The sequence below is a fragment of the Prinia subflava genome, chromosome 31 (assembly GCF_021018805.1).
Source record: "Prinia subflava isolate CZ2003 ecotype Zambia chromosome 31, Cam_Psub_1.2, whole genome shotgun sequence".
NCBI classification, from domain to species: Eukaryota; Metazoa; Chordata; class Aves; order Passeriformes; family Cisticolidae; genus Prinia; species Prinia subflava.
The window spans coordinates 712214-737265 of NC_086277.1; the positions used below are offsets into that span (position 1 = coordinate 712214).

The 25052-nt window shown below is 57.2% G+C and overlaps 1 protein-coding gene across 1 annotated transcript in view; it reads right to left on the reverse strand.

Annotated features, from left to right (window-relative positions):
• Positions 1-25052, reverse strand: part of LOC134562853 (Fc receptor-like protein 4) — a 120892-nt gene that overhangs the window by 30488 nt on the left and 65352 nt on the right. The window contains exon 7 of the mRNA XM_063420459.1: positions 5210-5231. Coding sequence (XP_063276529.1) covers positions 5210-5231 — 22 coding nt within the window. The remainder of the gene's footprint in view (positions 1-5209; positions 5232-25052) is intronic.

Consider the following 25052-nt stretch of genomic DNA (forward strand, 5'->3'; position numbering starts at 1 on the left):
CAACAAATGTTTTCACCAGTCCAAGAGAGGGTGAGCAGTCTCTGCTGGGGAGGGTGCCAAAGCTTCTCTCAGGTGCAGAATCCGGGCAGGGGGGGGCGTCCCTTGACGTTCCCCGATCAGGGCCCGAAGCAGGTCCGATGTCTTCAGGGAAGGGGAGTAAGGAAAGAAGGGGAAAAACAAAAGCAGAAAAATTGCAAAAAAGCAAGCAAAAAGCAAAAAGCAAGAGAGCAAAGCAGCCTAAAGCCAGCAGCAAGCAAGCCAAAAGCAAGCAGCCAGGGGAAGGGCCCAGCTATAGACAAAACAAACTGAGAACATGGGAACAGAAACACACGATTGGGATACAAAGCATGAAAATGTCCTGTCACCCCACGACAGCCTGTCAGCACAGCCCCCAGGGGCAGAGGTGGCACTGGGGGACTGCCTGGTGCTGAGCTGCACGGTGGCCACAGGGACAGGTCCCCTGTCCTTCACCTGGCACTGGGGAGGCTCGAAGACACTGCTGGGCACCAGCCCCCACCTGGAGCTGTGGGACATTGGATACAGTGACAGCAGCCACTATCACTGCCGGGTCAGCAATGGGGAGAGGGTGGCTGAGAGTGTCCCCCTGAATGTCACCATCCTGGGTGAGTGGGACCCTCGGGCTGGGGGTGACCCCACCCATGGCATCCTCCAGGACACCCTCATTGCCCTGTGCCTCTCTCTCTTGCTGGGTGACAGCCCCTGCCCCCTTCCTCAGCCCTGTCTGTGTCCCTGCACTGCCTGTGGCCAATGCCACCATCACCCCCGGTCCCCTGTCACACCACGTGCGCACAGGTGACCCCATGACCCTGCGCTGCTAGGTTCAGGTGGGCTCAGCCCCTGTCACCTTCACTTGGCTGCACAACGGGCAGGAGGTGGCCCGAGGTCTGGTCCTGGAGCTTGGGGACATCGATGTGACACATTTGGGCACCTACCAGTGCGTGGCCACCAACCAGCTGGGACAGGACGGGCACCGCATGTTCCGGGCACTCAGTCCAGAGCTGGCCCTGGAGGTGACACCACAAGGACACTGGAACACAGGTGGGGTCACAGGGGGTCACCAGGGAGTGCAGGACCCCTGGGGTGATGGGGGATCCTGATGTTTCCCTCTCTGTTCCTTGCAGTGGCTGCAGGGGTTGGTGGATCCCTTTTGTTCCTGGTCCTGCTTGTGGCTGTCATTGTGGCCTAGTACTGGTGACACCACCTGGGTGGGTGACAATGGAGGGGACGGGGATCCCGGGGAGCTGTAGGAATCCCCACAATGTTGGGGAGTGACAGGGAGGCAACCAAAGCCCCAGAATTGTGATGTTGGCAGGGGATCCTGTACAGATTGGGGAGGTGCTGGAGCCTCCTGCAAGGATTTTGGGGGTTCTTTCAGGGGTCCTGGGGGAATTTAGGGGGTCTCTCTCCCTGCCAGGCTTTAGGTCCTTGAGGCTGAGTTGGTTCGAGGCACTGGGGAATGAATTCTGGGGTGCTTCAGGGATGCTTGGGGGTCCTCATGAGAACTGAGGGTGCCATGGGGGTTCAGGAATCCTGAGAGGACCCCACAGTGACCTCTCCCCTCTTTCCTCTGCAGGCTCCAGGAAGCACCAGGAAAGGTGAGTGGGGGGCTCCAGCTGTGGCCCCCCTTTTACCCCCACCCCACAACTCTCCATCCCCTCCCACACATCCCCTTTATCCCCTCAGGGCCCCCCCAGATCCCTCGGCCCCCCCAGAGGAAGGGGAGGTTCTGTACACCCATGTCGTGAGCACCAAACAGGCACGGCGTGAGTTCAGTGCTGGGGGGACAGTGACACGTCACCCACCGGTGTCACCCCCACCTTGGTCCCCCCAACTGGTGTCTCTTGCAGGGCCTCCCCGCGTCACCGTCCCCCAGGAACCACAGGTGGCCTACGCGGAGCTGCCAGGACCCCACAGGCAGCCGCGGGAACTCAGTTACATCTACGAGATTGCGCCGTGACACTTGGGATGTCGGAGTCCAGGACATCCCTCTGGCAGCCCTGGAGGGTTTGGAGACCAGACAGGGGGGTCTGGGATCTGTACAAGGGGCTCAGCCAGCCTCACACAGAACCCAGGAGGACACTGCCTCTGATCCCTGTCCATGGGAGTGAATACCCACATTGTATGAAGAATCACAACCCAAGAGAATTCGAAATGAGTAGTAGTTAGTTTAACACAGAGTGTGAATGTAGAATCTAGGAATTTTAATGTATGGGTTTGAAGAGGCGAGATGGAGGCGTGTAGAAGTAGATAAGTTTTGTGGCGCAGTTAGAAATTAAGTTAAGGTGTGTGCATGCTTCAGCTAGGACAGTTAGAATAGAAACACGGTAGCTGCCTTAAGCTAAGATTGTTTGCATTCTTTCTCATGCTGAATGCCAGTAGAAATGAACCTGCAACTGTAAATTATCTGACACTGTATAAACCAGTCATTTCAGGAATAAATGGGGAGAATGTATTTTGTAACCACACTGGTCGTATCGTACGTTGCTCTCTTCCAGCACCATATTGAGACCCTGGTTTCAGAGTGTGAATGTAGAACTTAGGATTTTCAGTATATGGGTTTGAAGAGGCTAGAGGGAGGAATTGGGGAGTGGTCCTGTCCTCCTTGTTCTTGTTCTTTTCCCCATTTTCTGCTGAGTTGGATCACAAGGATTGATTTAGAGCAGAAATGACATGTTAACATAGGTAGTAAGTATTGGTAAGATTTTGTAAATAAAAAGAAGGTTGTGGAGGGTGGTTAGACCAGAGAAATGGAACAAAGGGTCTGGGACCCTCTGACCCACCCAGTCTGCCGTGTGTCCTGCTCTGCTGGGAAATAAGTGAGAGATAATGAAGACACCATGGGCTGTGCCTCCCCCGCCGTTCCAGCTGCCACTCCCAGGGTTCCTGCTGCAGCCCGTTTTGCCATCCGCAGTGGCTCCGTTCCCCGCTGCCCCCACCCCGTCAGGGAGGGAAGGAAGCTTCTCTCTCTCTCCCGCCGGCGGAGTCTCCGCTAACCATGGAGAGAGACGGCCGAGCCCGCGCCACAGCGCCCCCTGCAGCCGCGGGGGAATCATCGCACCCGCCCTGCCCGGCCGGGAGTCCCCAGCGCCCCTGCCGGCCGTGCCCGGAACTGCACCCGAGGGGAAGAGCCTGCGGCCGAGACAGGGCTGGGGCTGGGGTTGTGCTTTGGTTTGTTGTTGCTGGTGGTGTTGCTGTTTGTTTCTCTTGTTTTACATATTCTAGTAAAGAACTGTTATTCTTGTTCCCATATCTCTGCCTGAAATCCCCGTAATTTTGAAGTTATAATACTTTGGAGGGAAGGTGGTCATATTTTCCATTCCAAGAGAGGTTCCAGCCTTCCTTGGCAGACACCTTTCAAGCAGGATACCATCCCTTTGGCAGCAGAGAGCACGGCACAGTTTGCATTGACCTGGAGATGTGTCCAGAGCTCCTGGAACTGACTGGAAACTCAGCCCCACCCTGTGCCATGGGCTCATTCTGGCTGCGCTGGAAAAGTGGAAGGCTCCGAAACACCCACAGGGCCTTGATGACATCACTGTGTGGGGAACATGGCAGAGTAGGATTTTGGGACAGGGGAGAAGAGAATCCAGAGTCCCTTGAAGGCCACTTTGGTCATCAGAGCAATGAAGGTCCAGGGCCTTCACAGGTTCCTCTGGTGGAGGAAACATGCTGGGGGAAGGGTCCAAGGTTTGTTCCTTTTTGGGGGCTTTCCATGGAAATTGTTCCTTTTGTGGCCCTTTGGATTCTGAACCTCGTTGCTGTTGCTGTTGGTTTTGTTCTCTCATTGCTGTTTACAGGAAATTGTTCCTCTCTCAGCCATTTGGGATCTTTGCCTTATGTGCCTCCACTGCCAGGGGCTGGGGCAGCAGCCCCTGATTTTTAGTGACAATCCAGAATTGGAGAATCCCATTCCTAAAGCCCAACAGAGCTGAACAAAGAAACACATTTCTGCCAGTTTAACCAAAAAGCTGCATTTTGGGCCAAAAACCAGGGAAATGGGCCCTGTGTTCCCCTGGCACTGGGAGGAGAGATGAGGAGCCATGGGTGTACTGGGAGTGCTGAGAGGGGGATTGCAGAGCCACTGGGAGTGCAGGGGTGCTGGGAGACAGAATGGAAAACACCTGGATCTACTGGGAGCAAGGCAGAGGCACTGGGAGGGGAAATAGGGAGCCCCTGGGGCTCCTGGGAGCACTGTGGGGAGGGAATGGGGAAGTCTGTGAGGGCACTGGGAGCACTTGGATGTGGAATGGGGAGCCACTGGTGGTAGTGGAAGGGGGGTGGGGAAGGCCTTGGGGGTTCTGGGGGCACGGGGAGCTCTGGGTGCCCTGTGCAGCCCCACATGTGACCCCCACTTGTGCCCACCGACCCGTGAATGTTGGGCACCCACGGGAGCAGTGGGGAGGACTCATGAAATAAATCCTCTTTTTAACCCCTCCGAGTTTCCAATGCTAGCTCAGGCCTTAGAAGGCTTTGGAGGAATATTTCATGAACACGATAAAGGACCCAAAAGAGGCTCTGAACCCCAGCAGCAGTTCAAATCGTCTATTCCAGGTGGTATCCAGAGGGAAAGAGGGCGTGCACGGAGAGAGAAGGTATTTTCTTAGCTCCTGCCAGGGAAGGGCAGTTTGGGACACAGCCAATGGGGTCAGAAAAGGGGAGGAAGGGTTAAACGACATGGTTGGAAACTCTAAGGGTCCTTGAGGGGGAGAAAACATTCCACAGGGGAATGTAACAGACTCATACACGTCGCTGCTCCTGAGTGGGGTCCTCCACTGCCCCCCAGTTCCCCCAGAGCCCCCCAGTACCCACCCGTGCCCCGAGTGTCACAGCACGTTCCCGTGGATGTCACTGAGTTCCCGCACTGGCCCGTGGGGTCCCCGAGCTCCGCGTAGGTCACCGGGGGATCCTGGAGTGTGGTGGCACGGGGGGACGCTGCGAGAGACACTGGCTGTGGGTTCTGGGTGGGGGTGACACTCGTGGGCGACGTGTCCCTCTGTGTGTGTCCCACCCTGTACTCACCCCCCATCTGCTTGGTGCTCACGACGTGGGTGTACAGCACCTCCCCCTCCTCTGGGGGGGCTGGGGGATCAGGGGGAGCCCTGTGGGGATAAAGGGGATGTGTGGGGGGAATGGGAGCTCTTGGGGGTGTGGGTAAAAGGGGACAGTGTGGTTAGAGCCCCCCACTCACCTTTCCTGGTGCTTCGTGGCAGCTGCAAAGGAAAGAGGGGAGGGGTAACTTTGGGGTCCCCAAGGCGCCCTCAGGCCCCACTGGACCCTCAATTTCTCCCAGCTCCCCTGAGCATCCCTGATGGCCCCCAGAACCCCTGAACCCCCCCAGTGCTTGGCCCCCATGGGCACCCAGAAGTCCAAGCCTGGCGGGGAGAGGAACCCTCCAAATTCCCCCAGTGTCACTGAAAGAACCCCCAACATTCCTGCAGGACCCTCCAACACCACCCCAAATCCTTGAGAGCTCTGAGCAAAGGTCCTGAGCACTCAGCACTGCCCAAGTCAGGGGCTGTGGGTGCCGCTCATCACCCCCCCATTCTCGGTGGCGCCCACCTCCCCAGGGCCCCTGTTGCCCCCATTGTCACCCACCCATGTGGTTCCACTGGCGCCAGCCCAAAACTCCACTCATGAGCAGGACCAGGAAGAGGAGGGACCCGCCAACCCCTGTGGCCACTGCTGGGGACAGAATGGACACGTCAGGGTCACCTGTCACTCTGGGGGTCCTGCAATCCCAATGACCCCGTGTGATCCCACCTGTGTTCCAGTGTCCTTGTGGTGTCACCTCCAGGGCCAGCTCGGTGCTGAGTGCCCGGAACACGCGGTGCCCGTCCTGTCCCAGCTGGTTGGTGGCCAAGCACTGGTAGGTGCCCGAATGTCCCACAGTGAGGTTCCCAAGCTCCAGGACGGGACCCTGGGCCACCTCCTGCCTGTTGTGCAGCCAGGTGAAGGTGACAGGGGCTGAGCCCACCTGCACTGAGCAGCGCAGGGTCACGGGGTCACCTGTGTGCACCTGGTGTGCCGGGGAACCGGGGGTGATGGTGGCATTGGCCACGGGCACTGCGGGGACACAGACAAGAGTGAGGCTGGAGGGAGGGACTGGCACCTGCAATGAGGGAATGAGGGAGTCTGCGTGGTGGCACCTGGAGAGAGAGGGTCTCCTTCACCCAGTGTGTGACACCCATTGGTGCGGGCTGTGACCTGGGGTGGGCTGGGGATGGTGTGGGGTGGTTGAAGTGGAATAGGAATGTGTGGAACTGGGGACACTGTGGGTGGGATCACCCTCAGCCCAAGGGTCCCACTCACCCAGGATTGTGACGTTCAATGCGGAGCTCTCAGCCACGCTGTCCCGTCACTGGCCCAGCCCTGGTGTGGCCACTGTCTTTGTCACAATGTGCCACAGCCCCAGCGGGAGCCCGTTCCCAGAAGTGTCCCCAGGGACCCCCAGTGCCAGGTGAAGGACAGGGGACCTGTCCCTGCAGCCACTGCACAGCTTAGCACCAGGTGGTCCCCCAGTACCACCGGTGCCCCGGGGGGCTGTGCCGACAGGGACACCCCCGAGGGCGGGACTGCTGGGGGTGGGAGGTGGCACAGGAGGGACTGGGGTCATGGGAAGAGCGGAGAACACCAGGGAGCAGTGAAGGACTCAGGGAGGGAGAGGATCAGGGAAGGGTGGGGGGATCCCAGTAAGGAAGAGCACTGCCCAGATTTGGGGGAGAGGATTGGAAAGGGCTGGAAGGGACCCCAGGGAAGGGTGGAAGATTCAGGCAGGGGTCAGATGGAGAGGGTTGAAGAGAACCACGGGGAAGGTTCTGGGGACCCAGACAGGGATGGTGGGACCTGTGGACAATGGAAGGACCTCTGAAAGAGAGAGGTAAACCCAGGGAGGGTGAGGGGACCTGGTGAGGGATGCAGGCACCAGGGAAGGTGATGGGAGGACCCAGGGACAGACCTGGGAAGGCAGGGCAGCAGGCAGAGAGTTGAGCAAGGATGAGGGAGCTGGGAGGGCTGTGGGGGCTCCCCGTGCCAACCCCGCACTCACTTCGCACCGTGATGCCGAGCCGGGCACTGCTCTTCTGCACGGTCCCCGCCTCGGACCACACCTGGCAGCTGTAATTGTCCAAGTGGGAGACCCCCACGACGGGCACCAGGATCTGTGGGGACCCCTGCGGGCCCCCCACCAACTGCCCGTCCCGGTAGAAGAGGTGCAGGAGGGGGGCTCGGGGCCGCAGGGGGCTGGGGGTGCTGAGGCAGCTGAGATTGAGGGGGGACCCCTCGGTGACTTCAGGGGGACCCTCCAGCACCGGCACCAAGAAGAGCTCTGGGAAGGAGAGGGGAGGGGAGGACTGTGACTCTGAGTCCTCTGGGAAGTGGCTCTGGCGCTGTCAGGATATTGGAGTTCCAGCCGTGGCGGTGCTCACCCTGCACTGTCACTGTCACCGGCGTTGACTGTGACTGCCACAAGTTCACCGAGCCCCTGCAGTGGTAGCGGCCGCTGTGGTGCAGCTGCAGGGGGGGCAGGGACAGCTCGGTCCCCCTGAGGGACCCCCCTGGATCCTTCTCATCTCAATAAAATTTCACCTTGGAGACCGGCATATCCTGCCAGCCCCGGCAGCGCAGTGTCACCGTGTCCCCCTCCAGCAGCGGCCGTGCTGGCACCTGCAGCACCAGCCGATCTGTGGGACAGGAGGGTCCCATGGCACTGAGGCACAGATGTGTCCCCATGGGTGTCCCATTTCCCTGGGATGCACTGGGATTATCCATGTGTACAGGGCACAGGCTCTGGCCCTTGAGGGATGCAAGACCACCCAGACCTATCAGGAGCCACTCTGACCATTAAGGATCCCCACTCACCATTTAAGACACTCACGGGGGAGCTGCGTCCACTGCCGGGTCTTTCACAGCTGTAGGTACCACTCTCAGTGACAGTGACATGGTCTCGTCTGTTCTGCTCCCATCGCTGCCCATCCTTGTACCAGGTGGTGGCACCGGTGGTCCCCAAGCCCTGGCAGGTCAGTGTCACCCGGTCCCACAGCACTGCTGGTGTCCAGGGGGGCTCCACCAGGAGCTGGGTGGTCTGGGTGCCTGCGGGTTACAGGGGACACCAGCCTGCCAGGGCCACCACGGGGCTGGGGACAGTGGGGCAGGGACACGGCATCCCCCGAGGACTCACCACTGAGGCTGAGGGTCTGTGCTGGAAGGGAGAAGGGACAGGACTGGGTGGGGGTGGCCCTGCAGGGAGAGCAGCACTCGGGGGATGAGGTATGGTGTCTGTCCCCAGACTGTCCCCAGTGGAACACTGGTGTAGCACGGAGGTCTTGAGGACAGGGACACCTCGGTCACCCTGGGCTGAGGCAGGACATGGGGACACTGTGGACACCCCATGCTGGCGCAGGTCACCTCCACCATCCTCACAGCACCTGTCCCCACAGCCACATCCCCATGGCCCTGTGCCCGTGATCCCATTCCCATGGCTCCTGTCCCCATGCCCCATCTGCATGGTACGTGGCCCTTGTCCCTGTCCCTGCCTCCCTGTGCCCCTGTCCCTGTCCCCACTGCTGCCCCAGCCCCAAGGTTCCTTTCACCACTTCCTTGTCCCCATATCTCTATCCCGCTGCTCCTGTCCCCACATATCAATTCCCCTGTTCCTGTCCCCCTGTTCCTGTCCCCACATCCCAGTTCCCCTGTTCCTGTCCCCCTGTTCCTGTCCCCAAAGCCTCTTCATGACTTTGGTCACTCTGGGGTCCGTGCCCATGCACTGGCCCTGCTGGCCTTAGGGACCTCAGGGGACCCCACAGCCCCCCTGTGCCCCCTCCCCACCGCTCTCTGCCTCACCAGGGCCCATCCCCAGGGTGCCAGGCCCGTGCCCGGAGCTCTCACCCCACAGCAGCAGTGCCACCTTCCCGGCCATCCCCATGTCCCCGGCCATCCAGGCTGGCTGTCACTCGCTGCTGTGGCCACCGCTCCCCTGTGTGGCGGCTCTTCGGATGCAGAGGAAGGAAGAAAGGTCACAGCTCGTCTCCACGCGTAGGTGGCCCTTGGTGGGGGCAGGGTGGCCACAAGCTGGGAACAGGGTGGGGACAGGCTGGGGACAGGCTGGGGGCAAGGCCGGAGGGCACACGGTGGGACATTGGGTTCTCAGGATTTGGGGGCTCTGGGGAATGGGGATCCCAGGGATGGGTGTCCAGGGCAATGGGGGTCCCAGGGATGGGGGGACTCAGGGATGGGAGTCCCAGGGAAACGTGAGATCCAAGGATTTGGGGTCACGGGATGGGGGTCCTGGGGATGAGGTTGGGGGAATGGGGGGGTTCCGTGAGAGTGGGGGGGTGGTCCTGGGAGTATCAAATTCCTGGAAAGCGAAAGGAGATTATAGGTGATGGAATCTGGGGAGAATATTCCTTGAGAATGGGGGCCCTGGCCCATGGAGGTCTTGGGGAGGGGCAGTCCTTGGATGGGGCTCCCAGGGAGGGGGAACATAAAGAATGGGGATCCCAATGCTGAGTTCCCAGTGGCATGAGGGTCCCAGGGATGGGCAGTGGCCGTGTGGGCCCATGGGCTGCAGCTCCTTCCCTGGGTGCCTCAGATTTTGGGGTGACCCAGAGCCCAGCACAGCCCACCAAAGGTGCTCATGGTTTTGGGGGTCACAACAGGCAGATTCTGAGGGGCTCTGGGTCTGTGTTCCTCCTGCCCCCCAGGGACTTTTCCCTCTCCTCATTTCTATTTCCTTCCTTTTTTTCCTCAGTTTTGCATCTCTCAGTTTGTGGATTGATGATCCTGGGGAGCTCCTGAGCAGGGAACAAGTTGGGCGGACTCTGGGGACGGGGAAAAGGGGTTCTGGGCTGTAGGAGGAGATCTGGGGGCTGTGGGGGATGGGGGTGTCCGGCTGTGCACCCCAACACTTTCACTTTCTCTCACCTGCAGCAGAAGGAAGAGGCCGTTTGTGCTTTGGTCACACAGGGGGAGTGGGTTCTGTCCTAGGGGGGCTCATCCAGGGGGGTCCTGTCCTGGGGGGGATCCTGTCCCGGGAGGGGACAAATCCCAGCCAGAGGGGTCCTAGCCTGGGGAATGGCAGCCCTTGGAGGGTTCCATACTTTTCCATTCTCACCCATTCCCTACAGGGTCTGAGCCATCAAGAGCAGATGGGGAATGGAGCCCCAGGCAGGAAGGAGCTCCCCAACTCCTCCTCCTGGAAGCCACTGGCCATCCAAGTGTGGGGCCCAGCCACGGCCCAGCCCCACTGCACAGGGATGGGCATTGGCCAGCCCTGCTCTGGTCAGCCCCAGGGGGCAGCCAGCACCTGAGGGTCCCCCCTGCCCCCTTGGCTTGCATTGTGGCAGCTTTAGAGCTGCTGCAGAGGTGAGAATTGCGTGGGGGGAAAAAGGCCTGCCTGTGGCTTGCTCAGCCCTGCAAGAAGCACAAAAGCCAATGGCAGCCCAAGCAGTGGCTCTGGGAGGGCCTTTGATGGTTTGGAGAGCAGGGCTGGCTGGAAACCGCCCCTGCAGGGGCAGCTGTGAGGGAACCAGGCCGGAAATGCAGCAAGGGATCAGTTTGTCCCTCTCAGCAAGGGGCTGAGAGAGCCCCAGAAGTGCTGCAAATCCCACACCCATCCGCTCCACAACCTGACGGGCACCCTCCTTCTTGAACAAAACCTGCAGCCCTTTGGAATCTCATGGGAAGAATGTTTGGGTTCTTCACGGGGCACCAGAAGAGGGAAAAGTGTGGAAATATTAAGCAGGGGCTCCACATGTCGGTCTGGGGAGCAGGGGTGTCCCAGCAGGAGCAGGGAGTGCCCAGGCAGGGAATTCAGGGCAGGGTGGAGTGCATTTCCCAGGGAAGCACAGCCTGAGGGACACACGGGCATTTCCACGGATCCCTGTGCACTGTTCCAAGGATGGGCTGAGCTTCTCCCCTTTTGAGAGCAGTACCTATGGGAAGTAAATCAAGATTCAGGGTGGGAATGAGAAAACTGGGAAGACTTCCTCGACATGGCCCAGCCGAAGCCTTCCCCATGGGCTGGGTTGAGCCCAGCAGGCAGGGAACAATGCCATGGACCTGCTGGACACTCAGGAGATTCCACAGTCTGTCAGCCACAAGCAAACGCTGCTGTGGCATTCACCAATGGGCTCCTAAAGGGAACCAAAAAGTCTCATTTCTCTGTGATTTTTTTGTGTTTGATTGTGAGTGATTTGTTGGGAGAGCGATGATTAAAAGGATTCTATAATCCAGACCACTTTATTGCCAGTTTGATATTTTCTGAGTTTATTTTTACTAGGGAAAAACAGGAAAGATTTTTCACCTTTATTTCATGGATGTGAAATTTTGTCTCAACCAATTGGGCTTTAGAGAACTCAACTAAATTTATCCTGGCATTTACCATCCTCAGGGCAAGATTGTTTCAGGTGGCCCATTAATTTTGGGCACACCAGAGGTCACAGGGCCCCACTGGGGACAGCGGGAATGCTCAGTCCCCTCCCCCAGGACAGAGGTGCTCAGGATGTGCCACCTCTGGGACAGGAAACCCCAAGGATGTGTCACCCCCAGAACCAGGACCCCCCTGGGACAAGACCCTGGCACAAGACCCAGGCGTCCCCACACCACAGGAGCTCTTTTCCCTCTGGGCAGAGCCCCTCTGGCTGTGCCCTCCCAGGACAGAACCCACGTCCTGGGCTCAGCATGAATGGCCTCTTCCTTCTGCTGCAGGAAAGAGAAAGTGAAAATCTTTCATCCCCCACAACCCCCCAGCCACTGCCTGCACACCTCACCCCACTTTTCCCCTTCCTGGGATACCCCCACATTTTACCTGCTCAGGTGTTCCCTGGGATGGCTAAGGCAGGAAATGGGAGGCAGGGGAAAAATCCCAGGGCTGTGTGGGGCAACCCTGGAGTGTCCCCCTGGCCATGAGCGCACTGTGGGGGCTGTGCTGGACTCTGCGTCACCCCAAAATCTGAGGCACTCAGGGAAGGAGTTGGGACCCCTGTGCCCACCCATCCACCGCCCACCCCTGGGACCCCCCTTCCCCAGGAACTCTAGCCACGGCACCCCCATTGCCTCTGTCTCTCCTCCCTGGGACCCCCATCCCATCACTCCCACATCCCAGGACCACCATGGCCTTGATCCCACCCCATGGGCTGCTTCTTCCCCCAGAACCCCTCTTCCCAAGGGTCCCCTTTTTCTCCCTTGCACCCCCAGCCCTGGGATCCACAGCCCATGACCCAAAATCCCTGGGGACCATGTTCTCACAGGAGCCCCATCCCTGAATCCCCCAAGGCATGGAGACCCCAATTCCCCTGGACCCCCATTCTCATGGACACACATCCCTGGTTCCCCAGGACCCCCGAGCTCCCCCACTCCTGAGAACACCATCCCCCTGTGAGTCCCCAGACTGTCCCCTAATGTCCCCATGCTGTCCCCTACTGTGTCTCCACCTTTCCCCCACCCTGCCCCCACGAAGCGCCACCTACACGTGGGGACGAGCTGTGACCTTTCTTCCTTCCTCTGCATCCGAAGAGCCGCCACCCAGGGGAGCGGTGGCCACAGCAGCGAGTGACAGCCAGCCTGGATGGCCGGGGACATGGGGATGGCCGTGAAGGTGGCACTGCTCCTGTGGGGTGAGTGCCCCGGGCATGGACCTGACACCCCTGAGATGAGTTTTGGTGAGGCAGAGTGTTGCCATGAATTTTCCTGGTTTGCTGAGCGTTCATATTAAAGGAGAAACGTGCAGTTTCTCACGCTGGTGAATTGTAAACACAGGACCATGTTTTGTAAATATTGGCAATGTTATGAATACTTTCTCCAAGAGAAGGGGAGGCTGAATGACAGCCTCCTGGACCAATGTGACAGGAGAGGTGGCGATACCCTTCTCCAATCCATGGTCACCTTGAGACAGATATAAAATGGAAAAATAAACTAAGGGCAGGTCTTCTGCCCTGCTGCTCTGATGAACCCAGATCTGTGTCCCCAGTCTGTGTTCCTGGTTGGGCCTCCACGGTGATAGCAGAGAGCGGTGGGGAAGGGGCACAGGGGGTCTGTGGGGTCCCCTGAGGTCCCCAAGGCCAGCAGAGCCAGTGCATGGGCATGGACCCTTTGGTGTGTCCAGGACTGTGGCGTGGCTTTGGGGACAGGAGAGGGGGGAAAATTATGGTGGATAGCGATTTTTGGAGGCATCATGTTGAAAAGAACAGGGCATATACCTTTATTAATATTCAGCTCTTTATTAAAATGATCAGCTCTTTATTAAAGTCATCAGCAGTATTGCAGAGTCCAAGCGGAGTTCTTCTCACTGCTATGGTAATTTGAAGGAGCAGGTGCTGTTGCAGTTCTTCACTCAGCTGCCTGCAGTAGGTGCCGAGTCCTTGTCTCCACAGGAACAGACAGAAACTCTCTCTCATCAACCATCAGAAGGCGGAGCAATGTAGAGTCTGTCACTGGAGTCCAGCATAGCAGACATCAGCTCTTTACCCTTAGGGAAAAACTTCGAGAGTTTCCCGTTGTCTGACTAAGTCACTTCAGCTAGCTGGTTCCCATTCCGTCCAAACTCCTCATAGGTCATGGCGAATCTTCAAACCAGGCCAGGCCGTGCATCCACTTCTTGCTCGGCCAGGGTGTAAGAGTCGGTCTCATCTGCCTCATGACTGTCAGAGGCTGAGACCCCCACGGACCCTGGGCCACAGCACAGGAGAGATCCAAGCTTCTCCCTGCAGCTGCACCCACTGGACCAAGACGCCCTCCTCAGGGACCCGTGCATGAAACAATGGGGGACTGTTAAGGTTCCTGGGCCATGTTTGCAGGGGCCGTGTTTGCTTTGACTGACTGTGCTGTACCTGCTGCAGAGCCCAGACCTGCTTGCCCCAAACCTGCCTGATCTGAATGGTTGCACCTGATTCCCAGAGCAACGGGCCTCCTCACAGTGACTCTTGGGTGCTCCCCTCACGTTGCCCGTGTGCCCCCCACTTCTGCCTGCATTGGCCGGGTGCCCCCTGCTTCTGAAATGACTATAAAAGTTTCCCCCTGTGACTCACACTTTGAGGCCTCCCTGGCGGACGACGGATCTATTGATGCGTGCCACGAGGACTGCGAAGGTGGTCTATTGGTACCAGCACCATGAGGACTCACGTCTGTTCAGTCGGTAGCTATACCACCCTTTTCCTCTTTTCTCCCTCTCTCTCTCTTCTTTTCCCTTCTCTACTATCACATAATTGTGTGTATCAATAAAGATAGAATTGATTTTTATTTGAATTAAGTTATGATTGCCTCTTTTTGCACTCTGAAATCAAAACGAACCATCACGACCATCCTTTGGCTCGTGACACAGGGCACTATCTAATTCTCCTCTAACGCATCTAGTTTCTTGTCTTGGGGTGCACTTTCCCTAAAAAACCCTCCCAGGATCCACTGGGGCAGTTTTATTTGCATATACAAATGCATATGCATTTGTCCTGGTCACAGCAGAGGTATTCCTGCTAAAGGAGGTATTTACAGAGAACAATGACAGGGCTATCTAGGCATGGGCAGCTTCTTTTCACATTTTAATGAGGTAGGAAATTGTTGCCAGGCAACTTTTCTTCAGGGCAGCTTCCCTTCCCACTCAAACTTGCTGGGGTGTGGGGGTTACCTCTAGCTGGGAGGGGGTCAGCTGATTTCGAGGGACAGCAGCCTCACCCCAGCTATGGGGTTCTCTGCAAAACAGAAAACCCCCCATTTTTCTCAAAGGCTGGGTGCAGGCCCAAATTGGGAGAAGGGGGGTTGCATTCTCAGAGCTCTTTTAATATGCTAATGTGTGCTCCGTGTTTTCCTCTGGTGGGGATGGTGCGACTGTCTCCGCTGTCTCGCTATGGGGATAGGACAGGGATAGCCCAGTATCCCCCTCTCCCCGCCCCCCCAGGACCACGAGCAGGTTTTTTTCCTTTTAATTCATTCCTAACAATTGGACTGCTGCTGCTGTGGTGACAGGGACAGGGGCACAGGGATGTGGGGATGGGGACAAAGGTACTAGTGCCATGAGGATTGCCCATAGGGATAGAGGCCATGGGGCTGGTGGGGGTGACCTGTGCCAGCACGGGGTGGTTGTGGCGTCCCCATTTCCGGGCTGCCCGCAGTGTCCCCATGTCCTGCCTGAGCATGGAGTGGCCATGATGTCACAGTCCCTGAGAGATTCGTGCCACCCTGGGGTCCCCAGAGGGAAACTTTGGAGACAATGTCACAACCTGAGTCCTGGGTGCTGCTGTCCTTGCAGGGCCAACCCCACCCAGCCCTGTCCCTTCTCCCTTCCAGCCCAGACCCTCGGCCTCGCTGGTGAGTCCTCGGGGGATGCCGTGTCCCTGCCATGCTGTTCCCAGCACCATGGTGGCCCTGGCAGGCTGGTGTCCCCTGTTACCAACAGGTGCCCAGACAACCCAGCTCCTGGTGCAGCCCGCCTGGACACCAGCAGTGCAGTGGGACCAGGTGACACTGACCTGCCAGGGCTTGGGGACCGCCGGTGCTACCACCGTGTACAAGGACAGGCGGCTATGGTGGCAGGAGGGACCTGAGCGCCTCATTGTCAGCAAGAGTGGCACCTACACATGTGACAGACCTGGCAGTGGGCTCAGCCCCACTGTGACAGTCTTAGATGGTGAGAGGCATTTGGGTGTCCCCAGAGTTGCACCTGTGGGGTTCCGAGGGCTCTAGGTGGTTTTCGCTCCATGGGTCAACCCCCTGGTGTGACCAGAGCCCATCCCCTGCACACCGGGACATCCCAGAGCATCCCAGTACGGGGGGACCCTGTTTTTGAGACTGGGGACCCTGGTGCCCTGGTTGTGACTCAATAGGGGGGTCCCCGTGAAAACGGGTGTCCCCCAGTGTGACAGGACCCTCCTGTCTCACAGCCCCGTTGGTGCTGCAGGTGCCAGCATGGCCACTGCTGGAGGGGGACACGGTGACGCTGCGCTGCCGGCACTGGAGGTACACGTCGGTCACGAGGGTGGGATTCCACTGTGGGGACGAGGAGGTGAGAGAGTCTCTCAGTGGGACCGAGCTGTCCCTGTCCCCTCTGCAGCTGAACCACAGTGGCCGCTACTGCTGCAAGGGCCAGGTGAACTCCAGGCCATCACCGGGGTGGCAGAACTCGGCACAGGTGACAGTGACAGTGAATGGTGAGCACACCACACCTCACACCTCAGCACTCCCACAGCCCTGCCCCAGGGAGTTGGGGTCACAAACATCTCTCCCCTCTCTTCCCAGAGCTCTTCTCGGTGCCAGTGCTGGAGGGTCCCAACGAGCCCATTGAGGGGTCCTCCCTCAATCTCAGCTGCCGCAGCACCCCCAGCCCCCAGCGGATCCAAGCCCCCCTCCTGTAACTCTTCTATTGGGATGGGCAGTTGGTGGGGGGCCCGCAGGGGTCCCCGCATCTCCTGTTGCCCGCTGTGGGGGTCTCCCACTCGGGGAATTACAGCTGCCAGGTGCGCTCTGTGGCGGGGGCTGTGCAGAAGAGCAGCGCCCGGCTCGGCATCACGGTGCGCAGTGAGTGCGGGGATGGGCACAGGGAGCCCCCAAAGCCTCCCTGGGTTCCCCAGTGCTGGCTGGGGACCCCTATTACTGCCAGGACCCCCATCTGTGTCACTGGTCCCCCTGTTCTTCCTGGGTCTCCCACCAGCTCCCCCAGCCCATAGTGGGTACCCCCATCTTCCCCATTAAACTTTATCCCCGTCCTCCTGTCCCTGCTCAGCTCCATCTCTCATCGGATCCCTTCAGCCATCCCTGAGCCAACCCCACCCCTCTCTGACCTCTCCCCACAGTCCCCAGGTCCCACTGTCTCCTACCTGCTGTCCCCCCACTCCCTTCCTAGGTGTCCCCTCCCTGAAACCCCTGTCGTTCCTTGGGGCTCCTTTCCAGCCCCACCTCTATGCCCTCTCTTCCTTACGGCCGTCCCCCTGCCCCTCCCCATTTCCTTTGGGACCCTCACTATCCCTTGGTGTCCCCTCCCGCTGGAGGGGTCCCGCCCTCAGGGGTGTCCCTGTCAGCACAGGTGGCACTGGGGGACTACCTGGTGCTGAGCTGCGCGGTGGCCACAGGGACAGGTCCCCTGTCCTTCACCTGGCAACGGGTGGGCTCAAGGACACTGCTGGGCACCGGCCCCTGCCTGGAGCTGCACCACACTGGGGGCAGTGACAGCGGCCACTATTACTGCTAGGTCAGCAACTGGGACAGCGTGGCTGAGAGTGTCCCCCTGAATGTCACCGTCCTGGGTGAGCGGGACGCTCGGGCTGGGGGTGACCCCACCCACAGCACCCCCATCCCACCTCACCTGATGCCAGCCCTGTCTGTGTCCCCACAGTGCCAGTGGCCAATGCCACCATCACCTCCGGTCCCCTGTCACACAAGGTGCACACAGGTGACCCCGTGACACTGAGCTGCTCGATGCAGGTGGGCTCAGCCCCTGTCACCTTCACCTGGCTGCACAACGAGCAGGAGGTGGCCCGGGGTCCCATCCTGGAGCTTGGGGACATGACTGTGGGACATTCGGGCACCTACCAGTGCGTGGCCACCAACCAGCTGGGTCAGGACGGGCACCGCGTGTTCCGGGCACTCAGCCCTGAGCTGGCCCTGGAGGTGACCCCTGGCTCACTCTGGGTCACAGGTCGGGTCACACGGGGTCCCTGGGGTGTTCAGGACCCCCAGAATTCAGGGTGACCCCGATGTGTCTTCCTCTCTCCCCAGTAGTGGCTCTGAATGTGAGCAGGACCCTCCTGTTCTTGATCCTGCTCATGGCTGTCATTGGGGGCTGTCCCTGCTGGCACCACTGGGGTGGGTGACAATGGCAGGGGATGGGGTTCTTGGAGTGCAGAGATGCCCCCAGAGTGGGGGCAGAGCCAGGACAGCCCCCAGGGCCCCTTAGCTGGGGGAAACTGAGCCCACAGTGACCTCGGCTGGAGGGCCTGGGTGATTTGGGAGGAATTTGTAGGATCTTGCCTGGGGTCCAGGGGAATCCCTGGGTGAGCTTTGAGGAACATTGGGGTGGCACTAGGAGCCCCTGGAGAGTTTGGAAACCCTTGGAGGGCCTTGCAGGATTGTTGGGGGACCTTTCAGGTGTACTGGGGTTGTTTGGGGAGTGCCCCTCCCCGCCAGGCTTGGGGTTCAGGGGCTCAGAGGGTCTGGGACATTGGTGGCTAAGGGGGACTGTGGTGGGGCAGAAGTACTGGGGGTTCCGGGGTGCTTGGAGTGTCTGGGAGGAATCAGGGGTCCAGTGGGGATTTGGGGGTCCTGTGGGTGGTTGGAGCTGCTAAGGCCAGAGAAAGAGTCAGGGGTTCCGGGGTCCCCACAGTCACCTACTGCCCTTTCCCTTGCAGCAGTCAGGAAGCCCCAGGACAAGTGAGTGTGGGACTCTGGCCAGAACTCCCATCCTCCTCTCCCCAGACATCATTTGGACCTCCCCTTGTTCCCAAAGGACCTCCCGAGACGAGGGGGCGGTGCTGGACCCCCACATCCTGGGCACCGAGCAGGCGGGGAGTGAGTACAGGGGGGGACAGGGACAAATCACCCATGGGTGTAAACCACCACCCAGGTCCCCACAACCGTTGTCACTTCCAGGCCTCCCACAAGTGTCCCCTGACCCTGCCTTACCTTGGGATCCTCAAGTGACCAATGTGGAGCTGCCAGGACCCTACGAGGGATCCCAGTACACCTACGAGATTGAGCTGGGACACTGGGGGCACTGGGGGCACTGGGGGGCATAGATTCCCCTCAGGAGTCTCTTCTTCCTCTTCACAGCACCCCACAGGGCTCCTCATTCCCTCACCCAGTGCAGGGCAAGCACATGACCCTTTTCCCTCCTATTGTACCCAAAATGCAGCTTTTGGATTAAACTGTATGGGAAACAAATCTCACTCTTTAAAAGTTTTCAATGTTTAAGAAGGGATAAAGGGGACAACAGACAGCTTGCTGAGTGCTTGGCAACTGCCAGAGGCACACGGTTATCTATAACAATTCTTCCTATATACCTTTCGATTGTATTGGTGAAATACATATTCAAGAAGATGATACATATTCAAACATTCTTTCCAGTTTATGTGTTCTGGGAATTCTTTTGCTTGGTTTGACCCTTGACTCGTTTTCTCAAAGTTCGCACCTGTGCTGAATTTACCACCTTGGGCCACTGCCCGGGAGAACTGTCGTGCCCTCTGCAGGCCTGGGACAATGGTGACTCTTTCTTTGCACAGATGAAACTTGCAAAGCACTAATCCTCTCTTGAGGGAAACAAAAGGACAGAGTGAAAGCACGTAGCGAGACAATATGAAGATATCAATACCGGTGAAGGAGGAGTTGAATCTTAGCTGGGAAGAAAAGGAGAAGATGCCTTGGCTTTAGGCTGAAAGTCTGTTGTAAGCCATGGTAATGGACTGGGATCTAGTAGAGTATCCCTCTAAGTCATGGAAGGCATGGGTTGGGAGATGAGAGTATTCAAATTGTAGATCTGAGCAAACTCATTTGTGGTGAACTAAGTAAATATTGAAGGAGTTCTGATCTTGTGAGAAGCTTGAACAGAGAGAGAGATGAGGTGAAGATGATCTGCCCCCAGAGAGAGAAAAGATCTCTGTCCCTGTAGATGAAAAAACCTTTGCTTTTGAAATGTTCATCTTTAAAATGGTGCCCCGTGAGTTTACATGGCCCATTATGCAGCTGTGGGAAGGCTGCGTGATAGGGGGGGGACTTCACAAATGCAGAGCCACGGGCGAGTGCTCTTGTGAGAATTAAAAAGCCACAAGAGAACTGTTCTTTCTTGTGGGGAAGTTTCCATGGCAGACCAAAAGAGACTTCTCTCTCAGAGAGAACTGATGAAAGACTATTTCAGAGGTAGTAATGGACCTAAAATCTAAGTTTTGTCTCTGGATGTTGTCAGAGAGAAAGAAAGGAGTTTGTGGGGAGCAGAGGAAGCATTTTGAAGGTTTTCTTCTGGTTCTTATCAATTTTTTTCTCTCTCTTGTAGTTTTGGTAATAAACCTGTCTTTATAGCCTTTTCAGTTTTGAGCCCGCTTTGCTTTTCTGGTAATCTTATCTCACAGCAGAAAAAAGAGTAAATAATACTAGTGGGCACTCAAACCACTACACAAATTGGGGCCATGATGCAGATACAGAAATTGGAGAACCTGAAACCACTACAATGCCATACTGCCAGTGAAATGAATTTATTTTATTTCCCTACAAGGCCCCCTGTTCTGTGGTTTGACAGATCTCGGTAATGGAAGAGTGAGTGGTAAATTTCTCTTTGCATTCTTTCTTTTGATGTTTATTTACTTGCTTCTTTTCAATGTTATCATACAGCTAAGATACTCCACCAGAACATTAAATCAACATTAGGGCTATTTCACAAAATTATCGGAGTTATTCTCACTGTTGTCAGTTAGTTACACAAATAAAGGCAATATTGAATTCTGGAACAGATAATGTTCTAATACACCAAATAGTCCTGTTTTGATATTTCGCAGGGGTCTAAATTACTATATTCATCACACTAAAATCTAGAATCTACATAGGGATTAGGGTAAAAAGGCTGACAAATTCTACTATATAAAATTAGTAAACATGTGATTACAAACTGTATTATATCAAACTAATTTGCAAAAGCCAGCATAATAACAAAAGCCAATGACTACATAGTTATTTTTACCAAGGGTTTGTTTGATGTCTCCTTATTCTGCTCTGATTTTGTCAGCAATACCTTCAATTCATATCTCGAATTGCAACACTGTTTTGCCCATGACAGGATTTGATGAATGATCACTCCTCGTCCTTCTCCTAACCCAGGAAGCCTTTGTTGAAATTTCTCTCCTCTTCCAGGGTTGGAGGGCAGTGAAAGAGAGGCTTTGGTGGGTGCAGGGCATCCGACCATGGCCCATCCACAGCAAGGCAGGAAGGAGGAGGAGGGTCCTGGTCAGCTTGTGGAGCAGATTGGTGTGGGATTTGCAGCACTTCTGGGGCTCTCTCAGCCCCTTGCTGAGAGGGACAAACTGATCCCTTGCTGCACTTCCAGGCTGGTTCCCTCACAGCTGCCCCTGCAGGGGCGGTTTCCAGCCAGCCCTGCTCTCCAAACCATCAAAGGCCCTCCCAGAGCTACTGCTTGGGCTGCCATTGGCTTTTGTGCTTCTTGCAGGGCTGAGCAAGCCACAGGCAGGCCTTTTTCCCCCACATAATTCTCACCTCTGCAGCAGCTCTAAAGCTGCCACAATCCAAGCCAAGGGGGCAGGGGGGACTCTCAGGTGCTGGCTGTCCCCTGGGGCTGGCCAGAGCAGGGCTGGCCAATGCCCATCCCTGTGCAGTGGGGCTGGGTCATGGCTGGGCCCCACACTTGGATGGCCGGTGGTTTCCAGGAGGAGGAGTTGGGGAGCGCCTTCCTGCCTGGGGCTCCATTCCCCAGCTGCTCTTGCTGGCTCAGATCCTGCAGGGGACTAGTGAGAATGGAGAAGTCTGGAACAGGATTTCTTTCAAAATCCAAGAAACCCAAAGAGTCCCAGGCCCTCCGTATAGAAACTCCATGGGGGATATAGATGGGATCAGGAGAGACATGGAACACGCCCCAACAGTTTCAGCCACTACAGATCTGGGCAGTGTCAGCCCCACAGCTGCAATTTGGAGCTAAATCAGCCATTTTTTCCCAAGGGAAAAAGCTGCAGTTTTCCATTGCAGTGCTGGGGCACAGGGGGCAGGATGGTCATTGGGTGTTGTGGACAGAGGGGAGATGCTTGGGGGTGTCACGAGTGTCTCAGCTGGAGGGTCTTGTCTGTCCGCTGGTTTTCAGCTCTGAGATGCTTCAAGGGATGGGGGATTTGGGCTGTTACAGGCATTATGAGGGTGTCTGTGCCCTACCCAGCTGACAACAACCTTCTGTAACACCCCCCACTGTAAACCCTGGGGTGCTTCTCACTCCCAGCCCCTAGGATGTCACATAGACATCCTGTGTGACACTCTCTGATGTCACACAACTCCTTTTCTATGATATCAGAGTCTGACCCATGAATCCTTGGCACTGATTCTCTCAGGGGAGGGGATTTCAGGGAGCCCAAAGGGCATTGTTGGGCTTTGGCAGAGCTGCTGTGCAGACAGAGGCAATTCCACAGCTCAGTCTCTGCCCTGGGCTCTCCCAGCACCCTTCTGCTGTGGGGCTGCTGAGGGTGCAAGAACAACTTCTCTTGGGAAGGGCAGACACCGTGAGATTTTGGCTGGGGCTGAGGGGCTGTGCTCGGCTCCTCTCTCTTGCTGCTTGCACTGGAGGTGGGACAGGGCAGCTGTTGCCCTGAGGACAAGTGGCTGCCACCGCGGAATCCCACACTTCCCTGCTTCTTCTACCATGAGTGAGGCTTTGTTCATAAGAGCAGTCCTTGAAATGGGACATTCCAACACCCGATCTCACTGCAAAGGACCCTCACCATATACTCAGGTGCCTCAGGGGAGAACCCGGGACCCAGAGCCCCTTGCCCTTCCCTGAGGGCACGTCTCCTGGCTGTGTGCAGCAGCTGTTTACGGGAGTCCGGCTGTCACTGCCCATGTCCGCTGTTTTCTGCCGCTGCTTTGGACTTTTTGCTACACTTTAACCTGTCACCCTCTGTCCAACTGGAGCCCTGATCCCTGCAGCTCCTGTTACAGCTTCAGAGTTTTTGCTACACTTCCTTTGCCCTCCTGGGCTGTGCCACCCCTGCTGTTCCCGCTGCCACTCCCAGGGTTCCTGCTGCAGCCCGTTTTGCCATCTGCAGTGGCTCCGTTCCCCGCTGCTCCCACCCCGTCAGGGAGGGAAGGAAGCTTCTCTCTCTCTCCCGCCGGCGGAGTCTCCGCTATCCACGGAGAGAGACGGCCGAGCCCGCGCCACAGCGCCCCCTGCAGCCACGGGGGAATCATCGCACCCGCCCTGCCCGGCCTGGAGCCCCCAGCGCCCCTGCTGGCCGTGCTTGGAACTGCACCGGAGGGGAAGATCCTGCGGCCAAGACAGGGCTGGGCTTGGATTTGTGCTTTGGTTTGTTGTTGCGGGCGGTGTTGTCATTTATTTGTCTTGTTTTACATATTCTAGTAAAGAACTGTTATTCCTTTTCCTATATCTCTGCCTGAAATCCCCGTAATTTTGAAGTTATGATACTTTGGAGGGAAGGTGGTCATATTTTCCATTCCAGGTGTTGCCATCATTCTTCCTAGTTTCCTGACAGTTCTATACTAAGCAGAAGCGTGCAGCTTCTCACGCTTCTTACTATAAACACTGGATATATTTTGCTAACTGTCTTTTATTGTTTACATATTTCTAGGTGGGAGGAGAAAGGTGATTGACAGTTGGCTTGACCAATGTGGATTGAGAGGTGGAATTCCATCCTCCAATCCAGGGGGCCCCATAGGAAATGTATAAAACTGAGTTTTGTAAATAAACTTCAGCTCTTGAGCTCTCGGGCTCTGGGGCTCTCGCTCTCCTGCCCGGATGCTCCATGAACCCAGACCTCTGTCTCCTGAGTATGTCCTTATCAGTTAGGCTCGCAATGATACCAGGAGAGGTTCCAGCCTCCCTTGGCAGACACCTTTCAAGCAGGATACCATCCCTTTGGCAGCAGAGGGGATGGTACAGTTTGTCTTGACATGGAGCAGCATCCAGAGCTCCTGGAACTGACTGGAATCTCAGCCCCACCCTGTGCCATGAGCTCATTCTGGCTGCCCTGGAAAAGTGGAAGGCTCCAGAACACCCACAGGGCATTCATAACATCATTGTGTGGGGAACACAACAGAGGAGGGCTTTGGGACAGGGGAGAAGAGTATCCAGAGCCTCCTGAATGCCACTTTGGCCATCAGAGGAAGGAAGGTCCAGGGCCTTGACAGTTTCCTCAGGTGGAGGAAATGTGCTGGGGGACGGATCCGTGGTTTGTTCCTTTTGGGGAGCTCTCCCTGCCATTCGTCCCTTTTGTGACCCTTTGGATTCTGAACCTCATTGCTGTTGCTGTTGGTTTTGTTCTCTCATTGCTGTTTACAGGAAATTGTTCTTCTCTCAGCCATTTCAGATCTTTCCCTTTTGTGCCTCCACAGCCAGGGGCTGGGGCAGCAGACCCTGATTTTTAGTGACACCCCAGAATTGGAGAATCCCATTCCTAAAGCCCAACAGAGCTGAACAAAGAAACACCATTTCTGCCAGTTTAACCAAAAAGCTGCATTTTGGTGCCAATGACAGGGAAATGAGTCCTGTGTATCCCTGGCACTGGAGGAGAGATAAGGAGCCACGGGTGTACTGGGAGTGCTGAGAGGGGAATTGCAGAGCCCCTGGGAGTGCAGGGGTGCTGGGAGACAGAATGGGAAACACCTGGATCTACTGGGAGCAAGGGAGAGGCACTGGGAGGGGAAATAGGGAGGCCCTGGGGCTCCTGGGAGCACTGTGGGGAGGGAATGGGGAAGTCTGTGAGGGCACTGGGAGCACTTGGATGTGGAATGGGGAGCCACTGGTGGTATTGGAAGGGGGGTGGGGAAGGCCTTGGAGGTTGTGGGGGCATGGGGAGCTCTGGGCACCCTGTGCAGCCCCACACGTGATCCCCACTTGTGCCCACCGACCCGTGAATGTTGGGCACCCACGGGAGCAGTGAGTGGGACTCACGTGTGGCTGCCCATGGGTGGGGTCCTCCACTGTCCCCCAGTTCCCCCAGAGCCCCCCAGTACCCACCCTTGCCCTGAGTGTCACAGCACGTTCCTGTGGATGTCACTGAGTTCCCGCAGTTGCCCGTGGGGTCCCCACAGCTCCGCGTAGGTCACCGGGGGATCCTGGGGTGTGGTGGCACGGGGGGACGCTGCGAGAGACACTGGCTGTGGGATCTGGGTGACACTTGTGGGTGACGTGTCCCTCTGTGTGTGTCCCACCCTGTACTCACCCCCCATCTGCTTGGTGCTCACGACGTGGGTGTACAGCACCTCCCCCTCCTCTGGGGGGGCTGGGGGATCCGGGGGGGCCCTGTGGGGATAAAGGGGATGTGTGGGAGGGAATGGGAGGTCTTGGGGGTTGGGGTAAAAGGGGACAGTGTGGTTTGAGCCCTCCACTCACCTTT